This window comes from Schistocerca gregaria, chromosome 5 (assembly GCF_023897955.1).
Source record: "Schistocerca gregaria isolate iqSchGreg1 chromosome 5, iqSchGreg1.2, whole genome shotgun sequence".
NCBI classification, from domain to species: domain Eukaryota; kingdom Metazoa; phylum Arthropoda; class Insecta; order Orthoptera; family Acrididae; genus Schistocerca; species Schistocerca gregaria.
The window spans coordinates 381,692,199-381,712,830 of NC_064924.1; the positions used below are offsets into that span (position 1 = coordinate 381,692,199).

A 20,632-nucleotide genomic window follows, 5' to 3' on the forward strand; every position below is an offset into this window, starting at 1 on the left:
GCTGCCACAAAGCGACAAACATGATGCTGTAAGACACTCCATCAATTAAAATCTTCGCTTCACAGTCTGCTGACTCCTGAATGTGAATCCGTTTAATAATTAAAGACGAGAAATCCATGCACTATAAAATCCGAAAATATGCACGCATTCATGTACTATCAAACTACAATACATGCACGGTTAAGTGAAAAATACATTAATATATGCGCTATCAAATGGTTCAAATGGCTCTGATCACTATGGGACTCAACTGCTGTGGTCATTAGTCCTCTAGAACTTGGAACTACTTAAACCTAACTAACCTAAGGACATCACACACATCCATGCCCGAGGCAGGATTCGAACCTGCGACCGTAGCAGTCCCACCGTTCCGGACTGCGCGCCTAGAATCGCGAGACCACCGCGTCCGGCTATGCGCTATCATTTTTGTTCCCAGTTTATTAATTCATTTTCCTTTTTGCACAGTTAACTACTGATATTTAACAACTTTTTTTCTGTGATATTCCTGCGCTTGTCAGCCAAAACATTTTTATAGGCGGAAAATGACCTATACATCTCAAGAAGTTATAGGCGCACATTTGAAAGAACTTATTTGTGACACTGTCAGATCAAATTCTACCACTACTAAATACTACCTTCACAGAACAAAGGAATCCAAACTCTGAATTCCTGTTTATGACACTGACCAGTTCGTTCTTTGCATCTAATCCCACTTTCTCTCGGACAAGACTGAGTAATCTCTGGAATTCCTCAACAATTGACACTGAGTCTACCAGTGGTAGACACATGACTTCTAATTTTGTTATTGTAGAGAGGGCAATTTAGAGGAGTTTCTCATAATGTTAATTAAATCCTGCTGCACATTTGAGCATTCAAATGCTACTTCTGCGTCTCTGATACATACGGCATCACCTGTCGACAAACAGTTTACTACCTAAAATACGGTATTTACTTTAGAATTAAATACTGAAGTATTAGTTTTATTGCAATTAACCATGTATCAATCTTATTTCATACCTATTTAGTGGAAAAGAAATAGTCAGAGTAAAACATGGCAGCTTCCGGCCAAGATGGAATAAAGATGGTGGTGGTTAGTGTTTAGCGTCCCGTCGACAACGAGGTCATTAGAGACGGAGCGCAAGCTCGGGTTAGGGAAGGATTGGGAAGGAAATCGGCCGTGCCCTTTCAAAGGAACCATGCCGGCATTTGCCTGAAACGATTTAGGGAAATCACGGGATTGAACTGTCGTCCTCCCGAATGCGAGTCCAGTGTGCTAACCACTGCGCCACCTCGCTCGGTGGAATAAAGATGGACAGATAGTCTCTCTTTGCAAGCATCTACACATACAGGGGCTTTCGAAAACACCTGTATAAAACAAAGTATAATTTTAAAATGACTAATTTGTTTCCACAGCTTTGGGAACTTACACACACGTTTTTAGATGAAGAGGTCAAATTGTTCATAGTATCATAACTAGAGTTTTTCTTTTGTAACACGATGGACCCCATGAACAAGACGTGTAGTGTGTTTTACATTTGGGTAGAATATTTTAATTGCTTTTCCGGTCTTCAGCTTGCAGGGAGTAGCATAATTCAGTAAAAGAATTTTGCTTTAGTTAGATCATTTGGCCACAGAATATTTAAAATACAAGAAGCATACTTTCAGAAAATTTATAAATATAGAGAAGCAAAAGAGAATGAAATAATTATTTAAATTTTATTCAGTTACAATGTCTGATTAAAAATTACGCAGCGCACTATAAAAGATGTTAGCAATTATGGAGTTTTTCTGGGAAAGTCGTCCTATTTTGAGAAACTTAACTTTCTTTTTTATTATTACCCTTTCTCTTTCTTCAGTCCTAATCCCTGAAACAAAAATAAGGATCATAAAATTTTAAAACCTGAGATGTCTGATCAGTACCAAAAAAATATGCGTTCACACTGAAACTAAGTTGTGTAACTAATCTAACAATACATTGTATATGCATTATGCATGTTTGTATCCCAAAAAAGGTCTAAAAAATGCACGGAAAAACTACACACATTAGGAATCAGCAAGTCATAAAATGGGTAAGTACTAAGTTTGAGCCATGTCCAAATCCTATAAAAACATACATTTGCATGGAATTCTCGCCTTTACTTATTGTAAATCTGTAAAACGGTTCCCGGGTTCGATTCCTGGCGGGGTCAGGGATTTTCTCTGCCTCGTGATGACTGGGTGTTGTGTGATGTCCTTAGGTTTGTTAGGTTTAAGTAGTTCTAAGTTATAGGATAATGGAATGTAGTCGAATTAAGTCGGGTGATGCTGAGGGAGTTAGATTAGGAAATGAGACACTTAAAGTAGTAAAGGAGTTTTACTATTAGGGGAGCAAAATAACTGATGATCGTCGAAGTAGAGAGAATATAAAATGTAGACTGGCAATGGCAAGGAAAGCGTTTCTGAAGAAGAGAAATTTGTTAACATCGAGCATAGATTTAAGTGTCAGGAAGTCGTTTCTGAAAGTATTTGTATGGAGTGTAGCCATGTATGGAAGTGAAACATGGACGATAAATAGTTTGGACAAGAAAAGAATGAAGTTTTCGAAATGTGGTACTACAGAAGAATGCTGAAGATTAGATGGGTGGATCACATAACTAATGAGGAAGTATTGAATAGGATTGGGGAGAAGAGAAGTTTGTGGCACAACTTGGCCAGAAGAAGGGATCGGTTGGTAGGACATGTTCTGAGGCATCAAGGGATCACCAATTTTGCATTGGAGGGCAGCGTGGAGAGTAAAAATCGTAGAGGGAGACCAAGAGATGAATACACTAAGCAGATTCAGAAGGATGTAGGTTGCACTACGTACTGGGAGATGAAGCAGCTTGCACAGGATAGAGTAGCATAGAGAGCTGCATCAAACCAGTCTCAGGACTGAAGGCCACAATAACAATAACAACAAGTTATAGGGGACTGATGACCATAGATGTTAAGTCCTATAGTGCTCAGAGCCATTTGAACCATTTTTTTGTAAAATTGTCGTGTCTGCCTGTTTGTCTCTTTGAACAGTGTAATCTCCAAAACTATGAGACGAATTTTTATCTGGTTTTCACAGATAACTTGAATGTAACGAAGGCCACCGTATAGACTTTATATAATCAAAACCAGACCACTGAAAAAAATGTATCGTAAGAAAGTTTCAGCGATACTAATATTATAAAAAGCGAAAGTAACTCTGTTACGTTTTCACGACTATCCCCTGAACCAGTTTTGACGAAATTTGGCATGTAAATTGCTTGGACTCTGAGGAAGAATATAGGCTATTTTAGAAAGTGTATAGTGCAACTTACTTCTAGATTTGAAAAATATTACGCGAATTAGGGAGAAACATGTACTTCTTGTAAAAGTTGTTTACTTTTTGAGTTTTGAACTGTATAATATTTCTGAAAATGCGTTTATTGATTGGTATGTAAATACGTGACGTGGTTCCAAGCAATGAATACAATGCTTAAACAATCTTCAGTGAGTTTAATCCATACTTCTACACAGTTTGTTGCATAATGTTCATGTTGTATAATGTATACCTATTTCAGCAGCACAATGCATAGATGTGCGCTCCTGCCCATGCCCCTCTGCATGCACTACTCGGTAGCGGCGCTGTGCATACCGATACAGAATGCGTTGCGGAAGTTTGAGTGGGGGGGAGGACCACATGGCGAGCTTTGCTGATCCCACCAGGCAGACATTTGAGGACGGCTGATGTTATTGCATCTACAGTAGCTAACTTACCCACCATCACTCTTCATAACAAAACCACTGATATGCGAGTGCAGTCATGGGTTAAAGCTATTACGAGGTAAATTTAAAAAATGGCTCTGAGCACTATAGGACTTAACTTTTGAGGTCATCAGTCCCCTAGAACTTAGAACTGCTTAAACCTAACTAACCTAAGGACATCACACACATCCATGCCCGAGGCAGGATTCGAACCTGCGACCGTAGCGGTCACGCGGTTCCAGACTGTAGCGCCTACAACCGCGCGGCAACTCCGGCCGGCCGACGTAAATTATGTTCTGTGTAAAATCCAGAATCAGTGGACATGTGTTTCAAATACGATGACAGGAAAAGAATCGCAACATCAAGAAAGAGCTGTGCGATGTAAATGAAAGGTGATAGGCGCCTTTCTACATCTGAAAGATAAAGTCTAATAGATTTCAGGTCAGTCGCATGAGAACGGCGCTGGTTGCACCAATATGACGATTCAAATCACGTTTCAAGAATGCCTTTAAGGCGACAATGAGGCCAAGACTTGGCAGGAATGTAGCCACTGCACATGATTGCTGGCAGTGGTGTTCACGAGAATGTACGGCTGCTACAACACTGGGCTCCGGACGTCCATGTGCCCTACAGAGAGGGAAGACCATCATGTTTGCCGTATGACTGTGGCGCATCGTACTGCATCTGCAGCAGCTGTCTGAGCAGCAGTTGGCACCACAGTGACACAATGAATATTCCAATTCCGTTACTTCCAGGACAGCTCCAGGCAGACGCTATGTAGCGTGAATTCCGCTGACTTCAAACCACTGCCATTTGCGACTTCAGTGGTGTCAAGCGAGAGCTCATTGGGGGGATCAGGGTGGAGATCCGTTGTGTTTTCTGGTGAAAGCTGGTTCTGCCTCGGTGCCGGTGTTGGGCGTGTGTCAGTTAGGAGGCCAGTTGAGAGCCTGCAGCCAACCTATCTTCGTGCTAGACACACGGGACCTACACTTGGAGACTGCAACAGGCATGGAATTCCATACGACGAGCTGTCCATCCAGCACATGCAACACACAATGCATGCACGTCTGCATGCTTTCATTCAACATTCTGGCAGTTACACATTTGCAGCGGCTTATCCCGCGCTTACATTAACCTATGATTTTTCAGTGTTAACCACTTAAATATGTTACCTAGTCAAATATATTCCCCAAATATCATTACTCTACAGTAATTAATATTTTGGTGTTGGAATTTCTTCCGTCAGTGTATATTGACAAATACACAATCCAACTTTATTACAATGACATGTGTAGAACGGTAACGTGATTTAACATAATTATGAATTAATGTAGATTTGATAGCATAATGAATGACTAACATTTAACAGTATGCAATAAGTGGCAACTACTTGTAACAAGACTTCATTCGACTTCCCAGTGTAACGTAAACGTTTTACCGAAAGTTTCACATATTCTGTTTCAGTCTTTACGGCAGTAAACTGTAACTTACGCTACTTGTCAAGGATCTGAGTGGCCATGTTGTTTAACAATGTGGTGATGACGACATTTACGTTCTTACTTAAAGGAATGTAAATTACGTGGTCCATTTTCGACAATAAAAATTCAGACCGTGCAGAAGCCTGTCGTCAGAGCTTCGGCGTACCGAACTGATAAAAATATTTGCAAATATTTGATAAAAGACTTGCAAATGAAAATTAAGATGCTGATGAAAAGAGTTGAGGATACATTAACATGACTTTCGTACGCGCAGACGTCTGCCTTTGATATTTAACCATGTTGTTGTTGTGGTCTTCAGTCCTGAGACTGGTTTGATGCAGCTCTCCATGCTACTCTATCCTGTGCAAGCTTCTTCATCTCCCAGTACTTACGGCAACATACATCCTTCTGAATCAGCTTATTATAATCATCTCTTGGTCTCCCTCTACGATTTTTACCCTCCACGCTGCCCTGCAATGCTAAATTGGTGATCCCTTGATCCCTCAGAATATGTCCTACGAACCGATCCCTTCTTCTACTCAAGTCGTGCCACAAACTCCTCTTCTCCCCAATTCTATTCGGTACTTCCTCATTAGTTACCCATCTAATCTTCAGCATTCTTTTGTAGCACCACATTTCGAAAGCTTCTATTCTGTTCTTGTCCAAACTATTTATCGTCATGTTTCACTTCCATACATGCCTACACTCCATACAAATACTTTTAGAAGCGACTTCCTGACACTTAAATAAATACTCGATGTTAACAAATTTCTCTTCTTCAGAAACGCTGTCCTTGCCATTGCCAGTCTACATTTTATATTCTCTCTACTTCGACGATCATCAGTTATTTTGCTCCCCAAATAGCAAAACTCCTTTACTACTTTAAGTGTCTCATTTCCTAATCTAATTCCCTCGGAATCACCCGACTTAATTCGACTACATTCCATTATCCTCGTTTTGCTTTTGTTGATGTTCATCTTATATCCTCCTTTCAAAACACTGTCCATTCGGTTCAACTGCTCTTCCAAGTCCCTTGCTGTCTCTGATAGATTTACAATGTCATTGGCGAACCTCAAAGTTTTTCTTTCTTCTCCATGGACTAAAATACCTACTCCGAATTTTTCTTTTGTTTCCTGTACTGCATCCTCAATATACAGATTAAATAACATCGGGGGCAGGCTACAACCCTGTCTCACTCCCTTCCCAACCACTGCTTCCCTTTCATGCCCCTCGACTATTAGAACTGCCATATGGTTTGTGGACAAATTGTAAATCGTCATTCATCCCCATTACGGTCGGAGGAAGGCAACGCAAACCACCTCCTTTAGGATCTTGCGTAGTACGGCGGTGGGGGTCTCCCGCATCGTTCCCCTAGGCTCTGTCAACAAGCGTGGCACTTCATTTCCATTCCATTGTTTGGGTATGCGGTGGGTTTCGTCTTGATATCGGATGGTGATTGACCCGTTTGCTAATTACATCCATTTGTTGTTCGTTTTAGTGGGATTTTTCCCTTTCAAATATTTCTTCAGCAGAATGCAAATTTTAAACTGGCGTGGTGACAGTACTCGACTGTTTTGCAATATTTTCAAGGACTTATCATTTCCTCTTTTTACTGTTCAGTATGTTGGTGGGATACGTACAGATTTTTTTACTGATATGACACACAGTTTTGTGAATAGTACCTATTTTCTGATGCCTCGTTGACGGTTTGTCTTGAATCCATTGTTTTTGTTAGTATTGAGACTAACACACATACAAACAAAATACATGCAAGCAATAGACTATCGCAGCGATCAATCTCCGATGTGTGGCTTGCACTTCTGAACAGACTGAAACTGTCAATGCTCGCTGGGCCACATCATCATTTTCGCCATCCTGCCGCACAGTCGTTTGGTAGTAGTTGTATTGATTGTGTTGTAGACACATCCATTTCACCTCTATTCATGTGAAAGGAAGTCTCTGAATTATGCACCAGGATATGATAGAGTAAAATATAATGCCACATTTCTGTATATTAGTGTGAAATAAGAGTCCGATCCACATTACGCGTAGAGCTTTCGCACCATTTTAGTCATTTGGCAAGCTTTAAGCGAATTCCATTTACTCAGTACCTCTGCCAACGAGGTTATTGTCATCTATGTAGTCGGTAGCTTTGGACTATTACGCTGGCGAGAGACAGTACTGTGCAGCCTGAGAATCACGTAAGAACTTCTGTGTCAAAAGTGAGACTGAACCTGTGTAAATCCTGGATGTAAGGATGATTATACCAAAGAAAACCAGATTGCATAGAACGTGTGAATCCACTGACTGGATGATCGTATCATACCGAATGACCTCAAATGATGCCCAAAGTCATAGCCCGCTTACTGAAGACTATTTCCAAAAAGTACGAAAATTAAGCTCTACTGTGCAAGTCGACCTCCATTCCAGTGTGCAACAGAGAAACGATGGTCTTCGAAAGCGCTACTTGACAGGTTGTACCCTGGACTACACAAATTACATGTAGACATTGTGTTGCGAAAGAACTGCTGTGCAAAAGAATATCGCAAAAATTCACGGCTCCGTCTCTTCGACTAAGGTGGAAGTGCTCCTAACAAGAAATTCATCTAGTAACATCCAATTCGGCAGGGTGTCATTTTTCGGGCCGGCTGGGGTGGCCGTGCGGTTCTGGGCGCTACAGTCTGGAACCGTAGGACCGTTACAGTCACAGGTTCGTATCCTGCCTCTTGCATGGATGTGTGTGGTGTCCTTAGGTTAGTTAGGTTTAAGTAGTTCTAAGTTCTAGGGGACTGATGACGTCAGAAGTTAGTCCCATAGTGATCAGAGCCATTTGTCATTTTTCGGCTCCAGACCACTCACCAGAGGTAACTATAATTTCAAGTACAATCAAACTGGCTGCACAGTTCACCAAGGGACTGCATAAACCTCGCCGTAGCCTTGAGATTAAAGAGTTTAGATAGGTTTCGATCGCACATTTCTTACCCGATAGCCAGCTGATCGCTACAAATTAAATTCCGTTGTTATCGAGAAAAAAAAAATACCGAAAAGTCCATAGCGGTCTTTTAATAGTTAACAAATGTGTTTGTTTCCGTTTTCCTTCTAGTGTGCTGTTGTTACTTGAGTCGCTTGTTTTCCATTGTAGGATACTGGATTCCATCCAGAATGTGGGTGTGAGCAGTTCATTAAGCGAGTTGATAGTCGACGGAAAGCATTTATGTCGTTATCTTTCTCCGAGCATACAATTGTGAAAATTTCGCTTTGGAAATTAGTCGCGTGATGTGCCAAGTACGTAGCTTACATACGAAAAACACCGCCCAAAATGAATGTTTACAGTCTTCGTAACTCTTTGTGGCTGTTGTTGTTTGGAACTGAGACGCGATGGTTCAAATGACACTGAGCACTATGGGACTTAACATCTATGATCATCAGTCCCCTAGAACTTAGAACTAATTAAACCTAACTAACCTAAGGAGATAACACGACACCCAGTCATCACGAGGTAGAGAAAATCCCTGACCCCGCCGGGAATCGAACCCGGGAACCCGGGCGTGGGAGGCGAGAACGCTACCGCATGACCACGAGCTGCGGATTGAGACGTGATCAAACGTCAGAAATCATAAACATTTGAGTTACAAAGTCAGTTATTTTGTTGTTTATTTCGAACAGTCTCTCAGATATGCTAGTTCTCTCTTCACCTGTCAATTAATACACATGTTGTTTCACGTTGTGTGGATAATTATTAACACTTGTGCTTTCATGTATTTTCCAATATATTATAGAAGACTATAATGATAAAAAAAAAGTGGGAAAAGAAAAATGCTGTTCGAGATGTTCTGAGAGTGGAAACTGGTGCCACGGTGTAACATAACCATATTAGCACCTAAACAGTGCATATGTCAACTTCTTGTTTAGCACATCAGCCATCCATTTCTGGAGGAATTACACTTCAGTTTTTAAATCACTGTATTCCTCTTTTCACGAGCCGCCAAACAAAGTTAAAAGGAAAATAGTCGCGTCTCGTGCCATTATTTATCAAAAATTTTGTCACTGTGCCATGAACTGTATCCGCGTTATTATACTTGCTAACGTGACTTGGATCGCAGTGTATATGCATACTCCCTCTTGATATTTTCTTCTCTACATTGACTCACTCTCATTGTCTGTCCAAACAGAGCCCTTCCGTGAAATGTGCAAGTAGCCGACTGCAACATATGGCATATTAGCCTAGCAGCGGCGTAACGGAATCGCTTTGGCGCATTAAGCAGCTGCATACTCAACTCCCCTCTTATGGGAACGCCATTGTAACTCCCGCTAAGCTATCACCCAATTCGTCATTAATGCCATCTGCGGGAGGCGTGTTCCTGCTGTTACCGACTAATTGGATAGGACTGTACATGACTTATGTCAGTAGAGGATAGCATACGGTTCCACTCTGCCTTCTAATACTATCGACCGTATTCTTTAACAAGGCCGCCAGATGGAGAAGGCCTACTGTACGCGACCGCAGAGGTAAGGAGATGAGTCAAAAGAATATTTCAGCAACCTGTGGTTGCAAGTAAACTCATTTCAACTTCGCCATCTCTGTTAGTAATATTATCATGTCGTTCCAGTGAATATAGAACAAATAATAGACAATGGAAAAGACAATGGAGAAGGCCTACTGTACGCGACCGCAGAGGTAAGGAGATGAGTCAAATGCATATTTCAGCAACCTGTAGTTGCAAGTAAACTCATTTCAACTTCGCCCTGTCTGTTAGTAATAGTATCATGTCGCTCCAGTGAATATAGAACAAATAATAGACAATGGAAAAGAATTTGAATGCAGAGCAGCTTGGTTTTAGGAGAAATGCTACCTCGAGAGATGCACTAGAACTCTTGATAAATTTGGCAGAGAGATTTACTGAAATGAAGTGACTTAGGCAAGTGTTTTATAGACCAGGAAAAATATTTTACCATGTGGCTCATGGTAAGCCAACACCTATATTGAGGGAAAACAAAGTGAAGTAGAAAAGCAGGCGAATTATAAACACATTATATTTAAATTAAAAAAAGCAGCAGGAAAAGAGAAAGTACCAACATGACTAAATGAGGAAAAGAAATAGTACAGAGCTGTTGCCTGCTTCCTACTCTTTGAGAATATAATTGAACTGTACCCACTAGAGCCGGCCGGAGTGGCCGAGCGGTTTTAGGCGCTTCAGTCAGGAACCGCGCGACCGCTACGGTCGCAGGTTCGAATCCTGCCTCGGGCATGGATGTGTGTGATGTCCTTAGGTTAGTTAGGTTTATGTAGTTCTAAGTTCTAGGGGACTGATGACCTCAGAAATTACGTCCCATAGTACGTTCTCAGAGCCATTTGATTTTGTACCTACTAGATGACAAAGGGATAAAAATGGGGAGGACAAATATATAGTGTTTGAAGTTTCCAGACGACGTGGTCCGTATGGAAACGGATAAAGAAGTGTCAGGGGAAATAGGAAGGTCATTGAAGCCAAAGGAGAGAATATGGAATGAAATGAAAGTCAATACAAAGAAAGCAAAAGTAATGGCACTACGAGGAAATAAAGACATAAATGTAATGGTAAATGAACAAATATTAGAAAATGTGCTGCACAGTGTTTAATACCTAGCTTTACAGAAATTAAAATCACGATAGCAATAGCGAACGAGGCGTCTTGTACAAAAGAAGTATAGAGTTCTGCAGCAATATGGATAAAGATTTCTGTGTTCTTCTGTATGATGCTGAAACATGGACACTGAGCAAGCATGATACACTGGAGGCTTTTGAAATGTGCACGGGGAAAAGAGTGGAAAAAATAGGGTTGATGGACAGCGTGAAAGGCAGACAATTTCTTACTGAAATAAAGGGAAGTAAAAGGAATTCGGTAGGATCTATATTAAGAAAAAGTAGAGATTGACAAAAACAGATTCGAATGGTGTGTCCGAGCATGGGGTCCCGGGTTCGATTCCCGGTGGGGTCAGGGATTTTCACGTGCCTCGAGATGACTGGGTGTGGGTGTTGTCCTCATCATTTCATCATCATTCATGAAAATGGTTCGAATGGACTGAGCAAAGGTTGGGAATTTGTACGACCGCTGATAACCGCACAGTTGAGCGCCTCACAAACCAAACATCGTCATCATCATCAGCATCAGCATCATCATCATCAAATGCTGTGTGGAGGGGAAGATGAGGCGAAGAAGAAAGAGATTTGAGAGCTTGGAAGATTTGCTGGGTAGCAGCACATACTATAGCATAAAGAATGAAGCCATAAAAATAGCCTGGCTGGTGTGGCCGAGCGGTTCTAGGCGCTACAGTCCGGAACCCCGCGACCGCTGCGGTCGCAGGTTCGAATCTTGCCTCGGGCATAGATGTGTGTGATGTCCTTACGTTAGTTAGGTTTAAGCAGTTCTAAGTTCTAGGGGACTGATGACCTTAGTATTTAAGTCCCATAGTGCTCAGAGCCATTTGAACCATAAATATATACGCTAGCGACCTGCTAATATAGCAGAAAACATAAAACTGTTGAATAGACCTACATTTAATTGGTCTGATACCATAAAAGCAAATTATCCGAACATATGTCAATTTTGAGCAAAGAACCAGAAATAGACAACGAGTTTCTTTCTCTGTATAATATCCCATTAATTTACTTTTTAGTTTGCTGCAGTCTTTGGCATAGTAATGTGAATAGATTTTCGACTCGTGTCCTTGTCACGTCCATTCCTGGTGTTGAAAGGGGTTTTATTTTCATTCGATAAAGTGGGACATACAAGCATAAAATTTCAAAATACTCTATCGATAAATTTATTCGAGAGAGAGAGAGAGAGAGAAAGAGAGAGAGAGAGAGAGAGAGAGAGAGAGATAGATAGATAGAGAGAGAGAGAACCATCTACTGGTACCATTATTACAACCGTAGGTCTTTCCGAGAGTGACAGTAACAAGTGATAAATGCGACAATCCTAAAAACTTGGCGAAATCAGTTCTCTGCTAAAGCATTTTAAATTGATTCTGTCGTATTTTGGAACTAATTTCGGCCATTACTTACCAGGCTGCAGAGCGAAGACTGGCACAGACAGTTTTTACACCAGGAAACGTCATCACCTCATCTCCCAGAAGTCTTAGACGAAAATTATCCTTTATTTCCTGTCAAGTTAATTATTAGTGATGCATGCACAACATATCAACACCAAGCACTAACATTTCAAGATCACGCCTCGCTCTGTCACAATTTCAGTGTGATGCTTGTACGAGCTCAGTCCCTCGTGAAAAGAACTATGTGCATTAAAATAGTTTTTAATAGGATTAGAAAGGAAGCGAAAGTTAACTTACCTCAGTTTAGACGTGAGCATGTCTCGTGGGTCTCCAGACTGATTGTTTCCATTAAGGACTTCCAGGACTCAACAAACAATGCTTGAAATCACGCATGTGGTGACCATTCGATATCAAAGATGTGTATCTTCCCAGCGTACGAATTATTGGGCTACATAGATTAATCGAAATCGCGTGGGTGGATGAAAGGAAATGTTCCACAGTTGTGACTAATTTTCGCTCCAATGTCACTGAAGAAACTGCTTACGGAATTGGGAAAATGCTGTGGCCGGAGACCAGAGACGACTGTCTTTCTCGCTCGGAAACTTCAGTCGTTGAAGAGAGAAGGAAAATTGGTTTGGCGAAGCTTCATTAAGAACGATGAAACACGGGTTTGTGTGTTCACTCCAGCGGCCAAAAAGGAACTCCATGATGTGGAAACACCCTTGTTCGCCGCCGCTAAGCAATTATAAGTTAATCTCACTGCAGTCGATGCGATGGCTTTTGTATTTTGAGAGTCAAGCACCAGTTATCAGTAAAGCCCACCGCAGACACTTGCAATATCACGTGCAGCCATTAAGCAGAAACAGCTGGGATAATTAATCTGAAACATGAGAATTCTGACGGACACTGTCCGATCCAAATAATTTAAACAAATAAAAGCTTAAATCGAAAAGAGTGTGTGAACCTTCGTATGACTGTATAACATCTTAAAACATGGTACGATAGTTACAATTTTTCAATCGATAGTATATTTTGAAGAACTGTGTAACCTATCGATTCGGCGGCATAAGTACCGGAATGCGTCCAGTTATTGAATAGTCAAATTAAAAAGTCAGAACATTATTAATGACACATGTTTCACTTATTTCAGAATAATTGAGTAGCATGCCTTTCTGAATGAGTGAAGTGGTGTATCTAGAATTATAAAAAAAAAGAGTGAAATTGTTTGCTTCTGATTCATTTATAACAGAAAAATTTTGTTGATCAATTGAGATGCAATAAAGTGTAGTAAAATAAAATAAGACTCCGTTTTGCAGACATAACCTGCAAAGACATCATTTCAGAAAAAGGCCGGAAAGGTAATATTAAATTTGTCATAAGGAATTTGGTAGCTGCGAACTGCAATAATCACCTACGGAGAACTTAGGTAGATTTCTTACTGTCCTCCCAGTTACAATAAGGGCAAGCAACGATTCCCTTGAGTGGCGTCAGCATTCCTAAATCTTGCTTGGGCATTCCATTTTTGAGAGACGTGCTCTGTGAAGTACAGGACGAACCGATATTCTCTTAGTAGACTGGCATTGCAGACTAATTATTGACTTGTCCACTCGGTTCTTGTGCTAGTCACCAAAATGACGTGCCTGGATCTCTCTTCTCAGACTTCATGGTCCAACTTGGGAGAGTACGGAGATCCTTGCTTCATCTCAGACATGCGGGTCTGCAAAAGTTTTACTGTTGTCTTGCTCTGATCTCTTTATGCGACATTGTAAAGCACTGTCTAGGGAAAACAGAGACTTCATTGTGAAAATTTGTGATGATCTCTGTTCTTGTGTTGTACAATCCTAAATTGTTTTAGCACATTCTGTAGGTGGTTAACGTGACAGCTCTCTGGTAGTACAGAAGACAACATTGTGAACGCTTCAGTGAAATCTGCTTCTGCGTAAAGGTGAGCCAAAGCTACCATGATATTTGCGGTTTGATGTTACGTAACTGTTTATTGCAACATATACTCGTATTTTTTACTCATCAATGGGGACAGACAGCTGACCGTCGCCAAGATATCTAATCATGGATTACGCAGTTCCCGTAGTTTAGAGGCCAGTGGCCTCCCAGATGTACTCTATCGGTTCAGATCACACGAATTTGATGGTTAAGACATCAACGTGAGTTCACTGTCATGTTTCTCAAAGCACTGTAACACAATTCGAACCTTGTAATACGGACAGTTATCCTGCTGGGAGGCGCCACCGCCATCTAGGGAGAGACAACCATGAAGGGGTGGAGGTGCTTCGCGACAGTGGTCACGTAGTTCAAAGCTGTCACAGGATTCGTGGAAGCCCAGGTGAATATCCTACTCCCAGCAGGCTGTGTTCTTGCAGTGGTGGATGTTCGAACAGCCGTTTGTGAGGACGACTGCGTAACGAGACACGACCAAACAACTTGGTGTAACAAGAAACATGATTTCTCGGACCAGATGACACGTTTCCATTGATGTAATGTTCAACTAGACGATGCCATGCCCACCCTCCTGCTAATTGTCGATTTCCTTGGCTCGGAGTAGAAAACACTCGCGAGTGTACTTCCATATGTCGTCAACCATGTGTCTACAACCTCTACTCGTACATCCATTATCGTAATTCGTAGTAACACAGATACTGCAATATCACATTTATCCGCCGACACCGGGCAAGCGACTTTACAGTAAAATGTCTCCCCTGTACGGGAATATACATAATCGATGCACGAGTACATGTTGTAGACACATGGTTGACGACATGTGGAAGTTTGGGTCTGACCACGAGTCGTGCTCGAGTAGCCAAATGGTAAGGCGACCGCTTGCGATTAGCTGGACATGCTGGTTCAAGTCCCGGTCCACCAAAAAATTCTCACTTTCGCCATTCCATTACACAGGTGATCGTTTTCTATATTCGCAACTACGGATTCATTTCTTGTACTTACGAGGCCGTCTGCTGCTGAGCCCTATGTTCAGCATTGTACAATGAACGGTATGCTTTGAAATATTAATGCCTGCATATGCACTGTACTCTTTCGGCAGAGCTACAGAGCTTGAATAGAAAGAGAGACAGACCAATGATGTCAACGCTGATTGGCTGAGAGCTTATGACACCACGTGTTTACCTTTTCTATGTTTACTGTGGCTGGAGTAGGGTGCGCGGTGCTGTCGTAGAGTTATTTAATGCTCCCAATACTGTGTAATGGCATATAAGTCTTGTTGCTCTTCTGCATGTCCTTCGGCGGTTCATTTTATGTAATTTAACACTGGTAAAAGAATTGTGTTGTAAGTGGAATCGTTCGCGGGATGCCGCACCATATTTTTCACACAAATTTTTGTAAATTAGATATTTGTTGAGGAGGGGTTTAATGAATGTAAGTAATATGACTTACGAAATTTTAGGCATAATAAAGAGCAGTTCCAGGTAGTTCCTCTATTGACTGTAAAAACTGCAGCGAAGGTGGCTTCAAGACGATAATATTTCCGATAAATGAAGAAAGATGCAAATATTAGGCAGTTGAAATAAACCTGTAGGACGGGAATCGTAAAGGCGGTCTGTGGAAACCAACAAATTCTCCATTTTTTTCTGCGAAGTGTACGTATTTTGTACTGTTATATGGCTTTAGTAATGTCTAATCAGTAGTATTTCGTTACAGCTTCGGCTGTTGCTAGACTATTCAGTGTTGCAGTGAACAATTTGTAATAGAAAAACCACATATTTTCAACTATACAGTTATCGCACGATGACTGTAGCAATTGAGTTACAGACCTCATTTAAGTTATTCATGTAGTGCGCAACACATTATGTCTTATGAGTAATGAATAGCGATATAGGAATGATGTGCGCTCTAGTAATGTACCAAATAGCAAACGAGATGTGGTGCCTTTGCGTCACTTGTCAGGTTGATGTCTTTTATAGCCGTTAGGCGAATGCATTTCACGTTGCTACGCTACCTAGATCTACATGTCGTGCGCGGCCTGGAAAAAAAACATCACGGCCACCCGAGGATTGGCCGCTCTGTATACGTACAAAGGATCGACAAAAATATGGAAACACCGAGAACAGAGCAACTTAACCGTGGCTGATACGACATACGAAACTGTCGGCTTTCAAAACTGCTTCCACTCGTCTCCGAAAGGATAAACACAGCTCCTCTACGGTTTTCAGGGTAATCTTGTACCATTCTTCTTGCAAAATAGTGGCAACTTCAGGTAACAGTTATGGAAGAGGATAGCGACAACGCCCCCTTCTCTCCAGAGTAGACCACAAAGGCTCAAAAATATTGAGATCTGGTGGCAGTTGGCTTGGAAAGATGCGACAATTCATCCTCGTGGTCATAGAATCAGCCCTTGACTATGTGAAGTGTGTGGACATGGGCCCTATCGTACTGGAACACAGCGTCACCACTGGGGAACAAACGTTATACCATGAGATGGATCTAATGAGTCAAAATGGTCACATAATCTTTGACAGTAATGCGACATTGTAGAGCAGGCCCATGGAATACCACGATATGGATGCCCAAATCATCACCAAACCCCCGCCATATTTCACTCCTGGGACATAAACTTTGTCAGAAGCTGGAAAAAATATGAAGTAAGACTCATCCGACCAAATGGCTTTTTCCATTGCTCCATGTACAGGTTTTATGGCTTCATCACCTCATTTTCCTGTTACGGACATTTGCATCACTGAGTAGTGGTTTTTGAAATCAAGCTCGCCCATCAACTCGGTGTTTATGGGTCTCCCTTCGTGTTGCGTTCGCGAATGCAGCTGTCGTCCTCTCGTTTTCGTCACAATACTCTTCAGTGAGCGCCTGACAGCGTCACTGAGCACGTATTTTCGCCGACGTTGTGACTTAGCGGATAATGTTTCTACGTATTACCTGTATCCGGTATAAATTCTTCGGAACGGTGCCTTTTGAAACACCCAAACACGTCGGCTTTCGTTGCTACGGAAACACCCACCTTACGAGCACCAAAAATGCTAATACTTTGTAACTCACTTAGCTCCGTTATAACGCATTGACAATTACACAGAACATTGAAACCAAACTCGCCCATCAACTTGGTGATCTGACCACGACTAACACTTGAAACGTATTGAGGACACTGCACAGGTGCTATTCGTGACCAGATACAACAGTGCAACCTGCAGCCTTGCTAGTATCTGCATTTATGTTCGAGCAAGCGTTTCTCGCGAAATTTCCATACTTTTGTCCACACTCTGTAGGTCCACTAGTCAGATCTGTCACAGATCGCTGCTTATCTCACTTCACAGAGCGAGCAGGCCTCTGACCACCATTTTCTGTTATCAGGGTGGGCATCTGACACGTTGTCGCCTACTCGTGGTTTCAATACACTCCAACCACGTTCCATAGATGCTCACGACAGTAGCACGCGAAGAACCGGCCAGCATCACTATTTCCGAGATGCTTGCCCCAGGCACCGGGCCATAAAAATGTGCTCTTTGTCAGAGTCGCTTTTGTTAGTAGTTTCCCTATTTGCGGCTCGCTTCGGTGCTGGAATGATACCTCATTTGTCTGTGCTCCACTCGTACACATTCGGTACCGTGTGACGTGCCCGCCACACAAACAGGTGGTAGGTACTCATTCTCACAGTGGTTAGTGGTCATAACATTCTGCTCATCAGTGTATACGACGGTTATGGTTATGATGCGACTGAAATGATATGTAATGGTAGTATTGTAGAAACAATACTCAGGTCCTGCAACTTAAGTGACGGTCATTTCCTTCGTTTGTTAACTAGAGTTTTTTTCTTAAGTCATATAAAATCTGTTATATTTAGGAAAAATACCTAGTATGAGTCCGAAGCTCGTGGTCGTGCGGTAGCGTTCTCGCTTCCCACGCCTGGGTTCCCGGGTTCGATTCCCGGCGGGGTCAGGGATTTTCTCTGCCTCGTGATGACTGGGTGTTGTGTGATGTCCTTGGGTTAGTTAGGTTTAAGTAGTTCTAAGTTCTAGGGGACTGATGACCATAGTGCTCAGAGCCATTTGAACCTAATATGAAACATTTTGGCAGATTAAAACAGTGTACCGGGCCGATACACGTATTCGAGGCCTTTGCCTTTCCCGGGCAAGTGCTCTGCGGACTGTGCTACCCAAGCACGACTCACGACCCGTCCTCACAGCTTCACTTTCGCCAGTACGGCGAACTTCACAGAAGTTCTCCTGCGGAACTTGTGGGATTAGCTCACCCAGAAGAAAAGATGTTGCGGAGACATGACAGGAGAACTTCTGTGATGTTTGGAAAGTAGGAGATGATGCACTGGCAGAAGTAAAGCTATGGGGACAGGTCGTGAGTCGTACTTGGATACCTCAGTCGGTAGAGCACCTGCCCGCGAAAGTCAAAGGTCCCGAGTTCGAGTTTCGCTCCGGCACACAGTCTTAATCTATCAGGAAGCTTCATATCAGCGTACATGCCGCTACAGAGTGAAAATTTCATCCTGGTTTACCTACTATGTTTTTTTAACTAAATTTGTGCCCTTCCTGTCCAAGCATAAGCTTTACAAATAAACTCAACCCGTTTCTTGGTATTAATATCTTCATCATCACATTTCAAGTATATTAACGGAACTTCTGTATAGCCGGTCAGAAATACAGTATCTTTACTTCCGCCTCGAGTTCTATAGTAGAATTCTTAAGAAATGTTAGCAGTCCAAACGAGATGAGCTAACAATTACCATCACGATTCAGCCCTTCCGTGGTTGTGGACTTCAGGGGAACGCCGATTTGTTGCCGGTCATTATCTAATCAAATTAAGTGCTCCGCCTCGAATGAACTTTTTTTTTTTTCACAGTGGGAAGCAAACTGCCACACCTTTTTTAGTGTCGGAAATAGAACTCCAGTTGTGAAGGTAACTTGGAGAATTTTTCAATTGGGTGTGTATTTTAGAATTACGAGCTATTGACTAAGGTAGGCCGTGCTTAATTCCAGCCATGACGATGACTGACGAAACTGCGCATTGCATATCACTATTAAAAATAAATACATGAGTAAAAAACTGTAATATTAAAAAATACCCATATCAACACTTCCATGAATTCTATGTCTGCTCTTTACTACTACTGAAACTATTGTCATATAACACATACACATAATACTTTCGGCTTCTCATTAATAAGAATTTCATTAGCTTTTCCACACGGTTATACGAGGTATAATTTAAGTTGGTTGAACTCATAGTATTTAAGTGCAGTTGCATGAGTAGGAGTAAAAAATGATATGTTCATTAATATTAACACTAATCACGTATGCGTATTTTGTTAACTGACTCGTTCTACATTATATCGACACAATAATCGTTCAGATAATATGTGGAACATGTAACTAACTACAGTATTAGTAATCTGTGCCTGCATTTGTTGCAGCAACTGCGTCAGAAAGATGGTGGCGCCTCCAGCGGTGATCACTCGTCCGCTCCAAATCCGGATCTCAACGAAGCTGTCAGGTAAGGACCAAATTGGGAGACCGCTCCCTTTATCATTTTTACCTCTTAGCGTCATCTGTCGGGAAATTATACAGGCTTGTTGTTTCTTCGCATGGACAATATAGACTGACATCATACTTTAATAGAAAATGAGTTCTTAATTCGAGAACACATTATTGGTGTTTTTATGATACTCCTAGCAAAGAAATTGTTAATTCTCACACGCTGTCGTCATAGCGCTCAGTACAGAGTGGGTACTAGCTTAGTCGAATAGGTATGTATAACGGCTGTCGCTGCCTCGGTCGAACCTTCCTTGAACTCGTTTATTGGGATAGGAGCGAACGTAAATTAGAATGGCGAAGCGTGATTTGAACCAGAATTATCAGGTGTTCCAGATGCGCCACGTATCCCACCGTGCATTCTCTCTAAAACTACATATGTTGATACCACGGAATATTATGAATACCCACATTTGCCACGCCAAACAGTTCATATACTTGTGACGTGGGGTCTACTAGCATTTGATACGTTGTAGAAGGGGAATGAAAATGACCGTACGCTCATTACAGTACTGCCGTCACCAACCGAGGTGGTTAGCACAATGAACTCGCATTCCGATGGACGATGATTCAAATCCCCGTCCGCCCATACAGATTTAGGCATTCCGTGGTGCTTTCGAAAGGTCACGGCCAATTTCCTTGCCTATCTTTGAAATATACCAACCTTGTGCTGTGTCTCTAATGATCTCGATGTCGACGGGACGTTAAACTTCAATCTTCCTTGCTTCCATACTATTACTATAGAATTCAAGGGAACGGTTTACGAACTCTAAGCTGGTGTGGTTGACAGAGCTTGAATCAGATGACTGTTCCACAAATTAAATAATATTATTTTGAACTTGGGGAGTG

The 20,632-nt window shown here is 41.8% G+C and overlaps 1 protein-coding gene across 2 annotated transcripts in view; it reads left to right on the forward strand.

Annotated features, from left to right (window-relative positions):
• LOC126272314 (COBW domain-containing protein 1-like) overlaps positions 1–20,632 on the forward strand; it is a 489,194-nt gene that overhangs the window by 248,230 nt on the left and 220,332 nt on the right. For both annotated transcript variants that reach the window (XM_049975096.1, XM_049975097.1), the window contains exon 6: positions 19,666–19,745. In XM_049975096.1, coding sequence (XP_049831053.1) covers positions 19,666–19,745 — 80 coding nt within the window. The remainder of the gene's footprint in view (positions 1–19,665; positions 19,746–20,632) is intronic.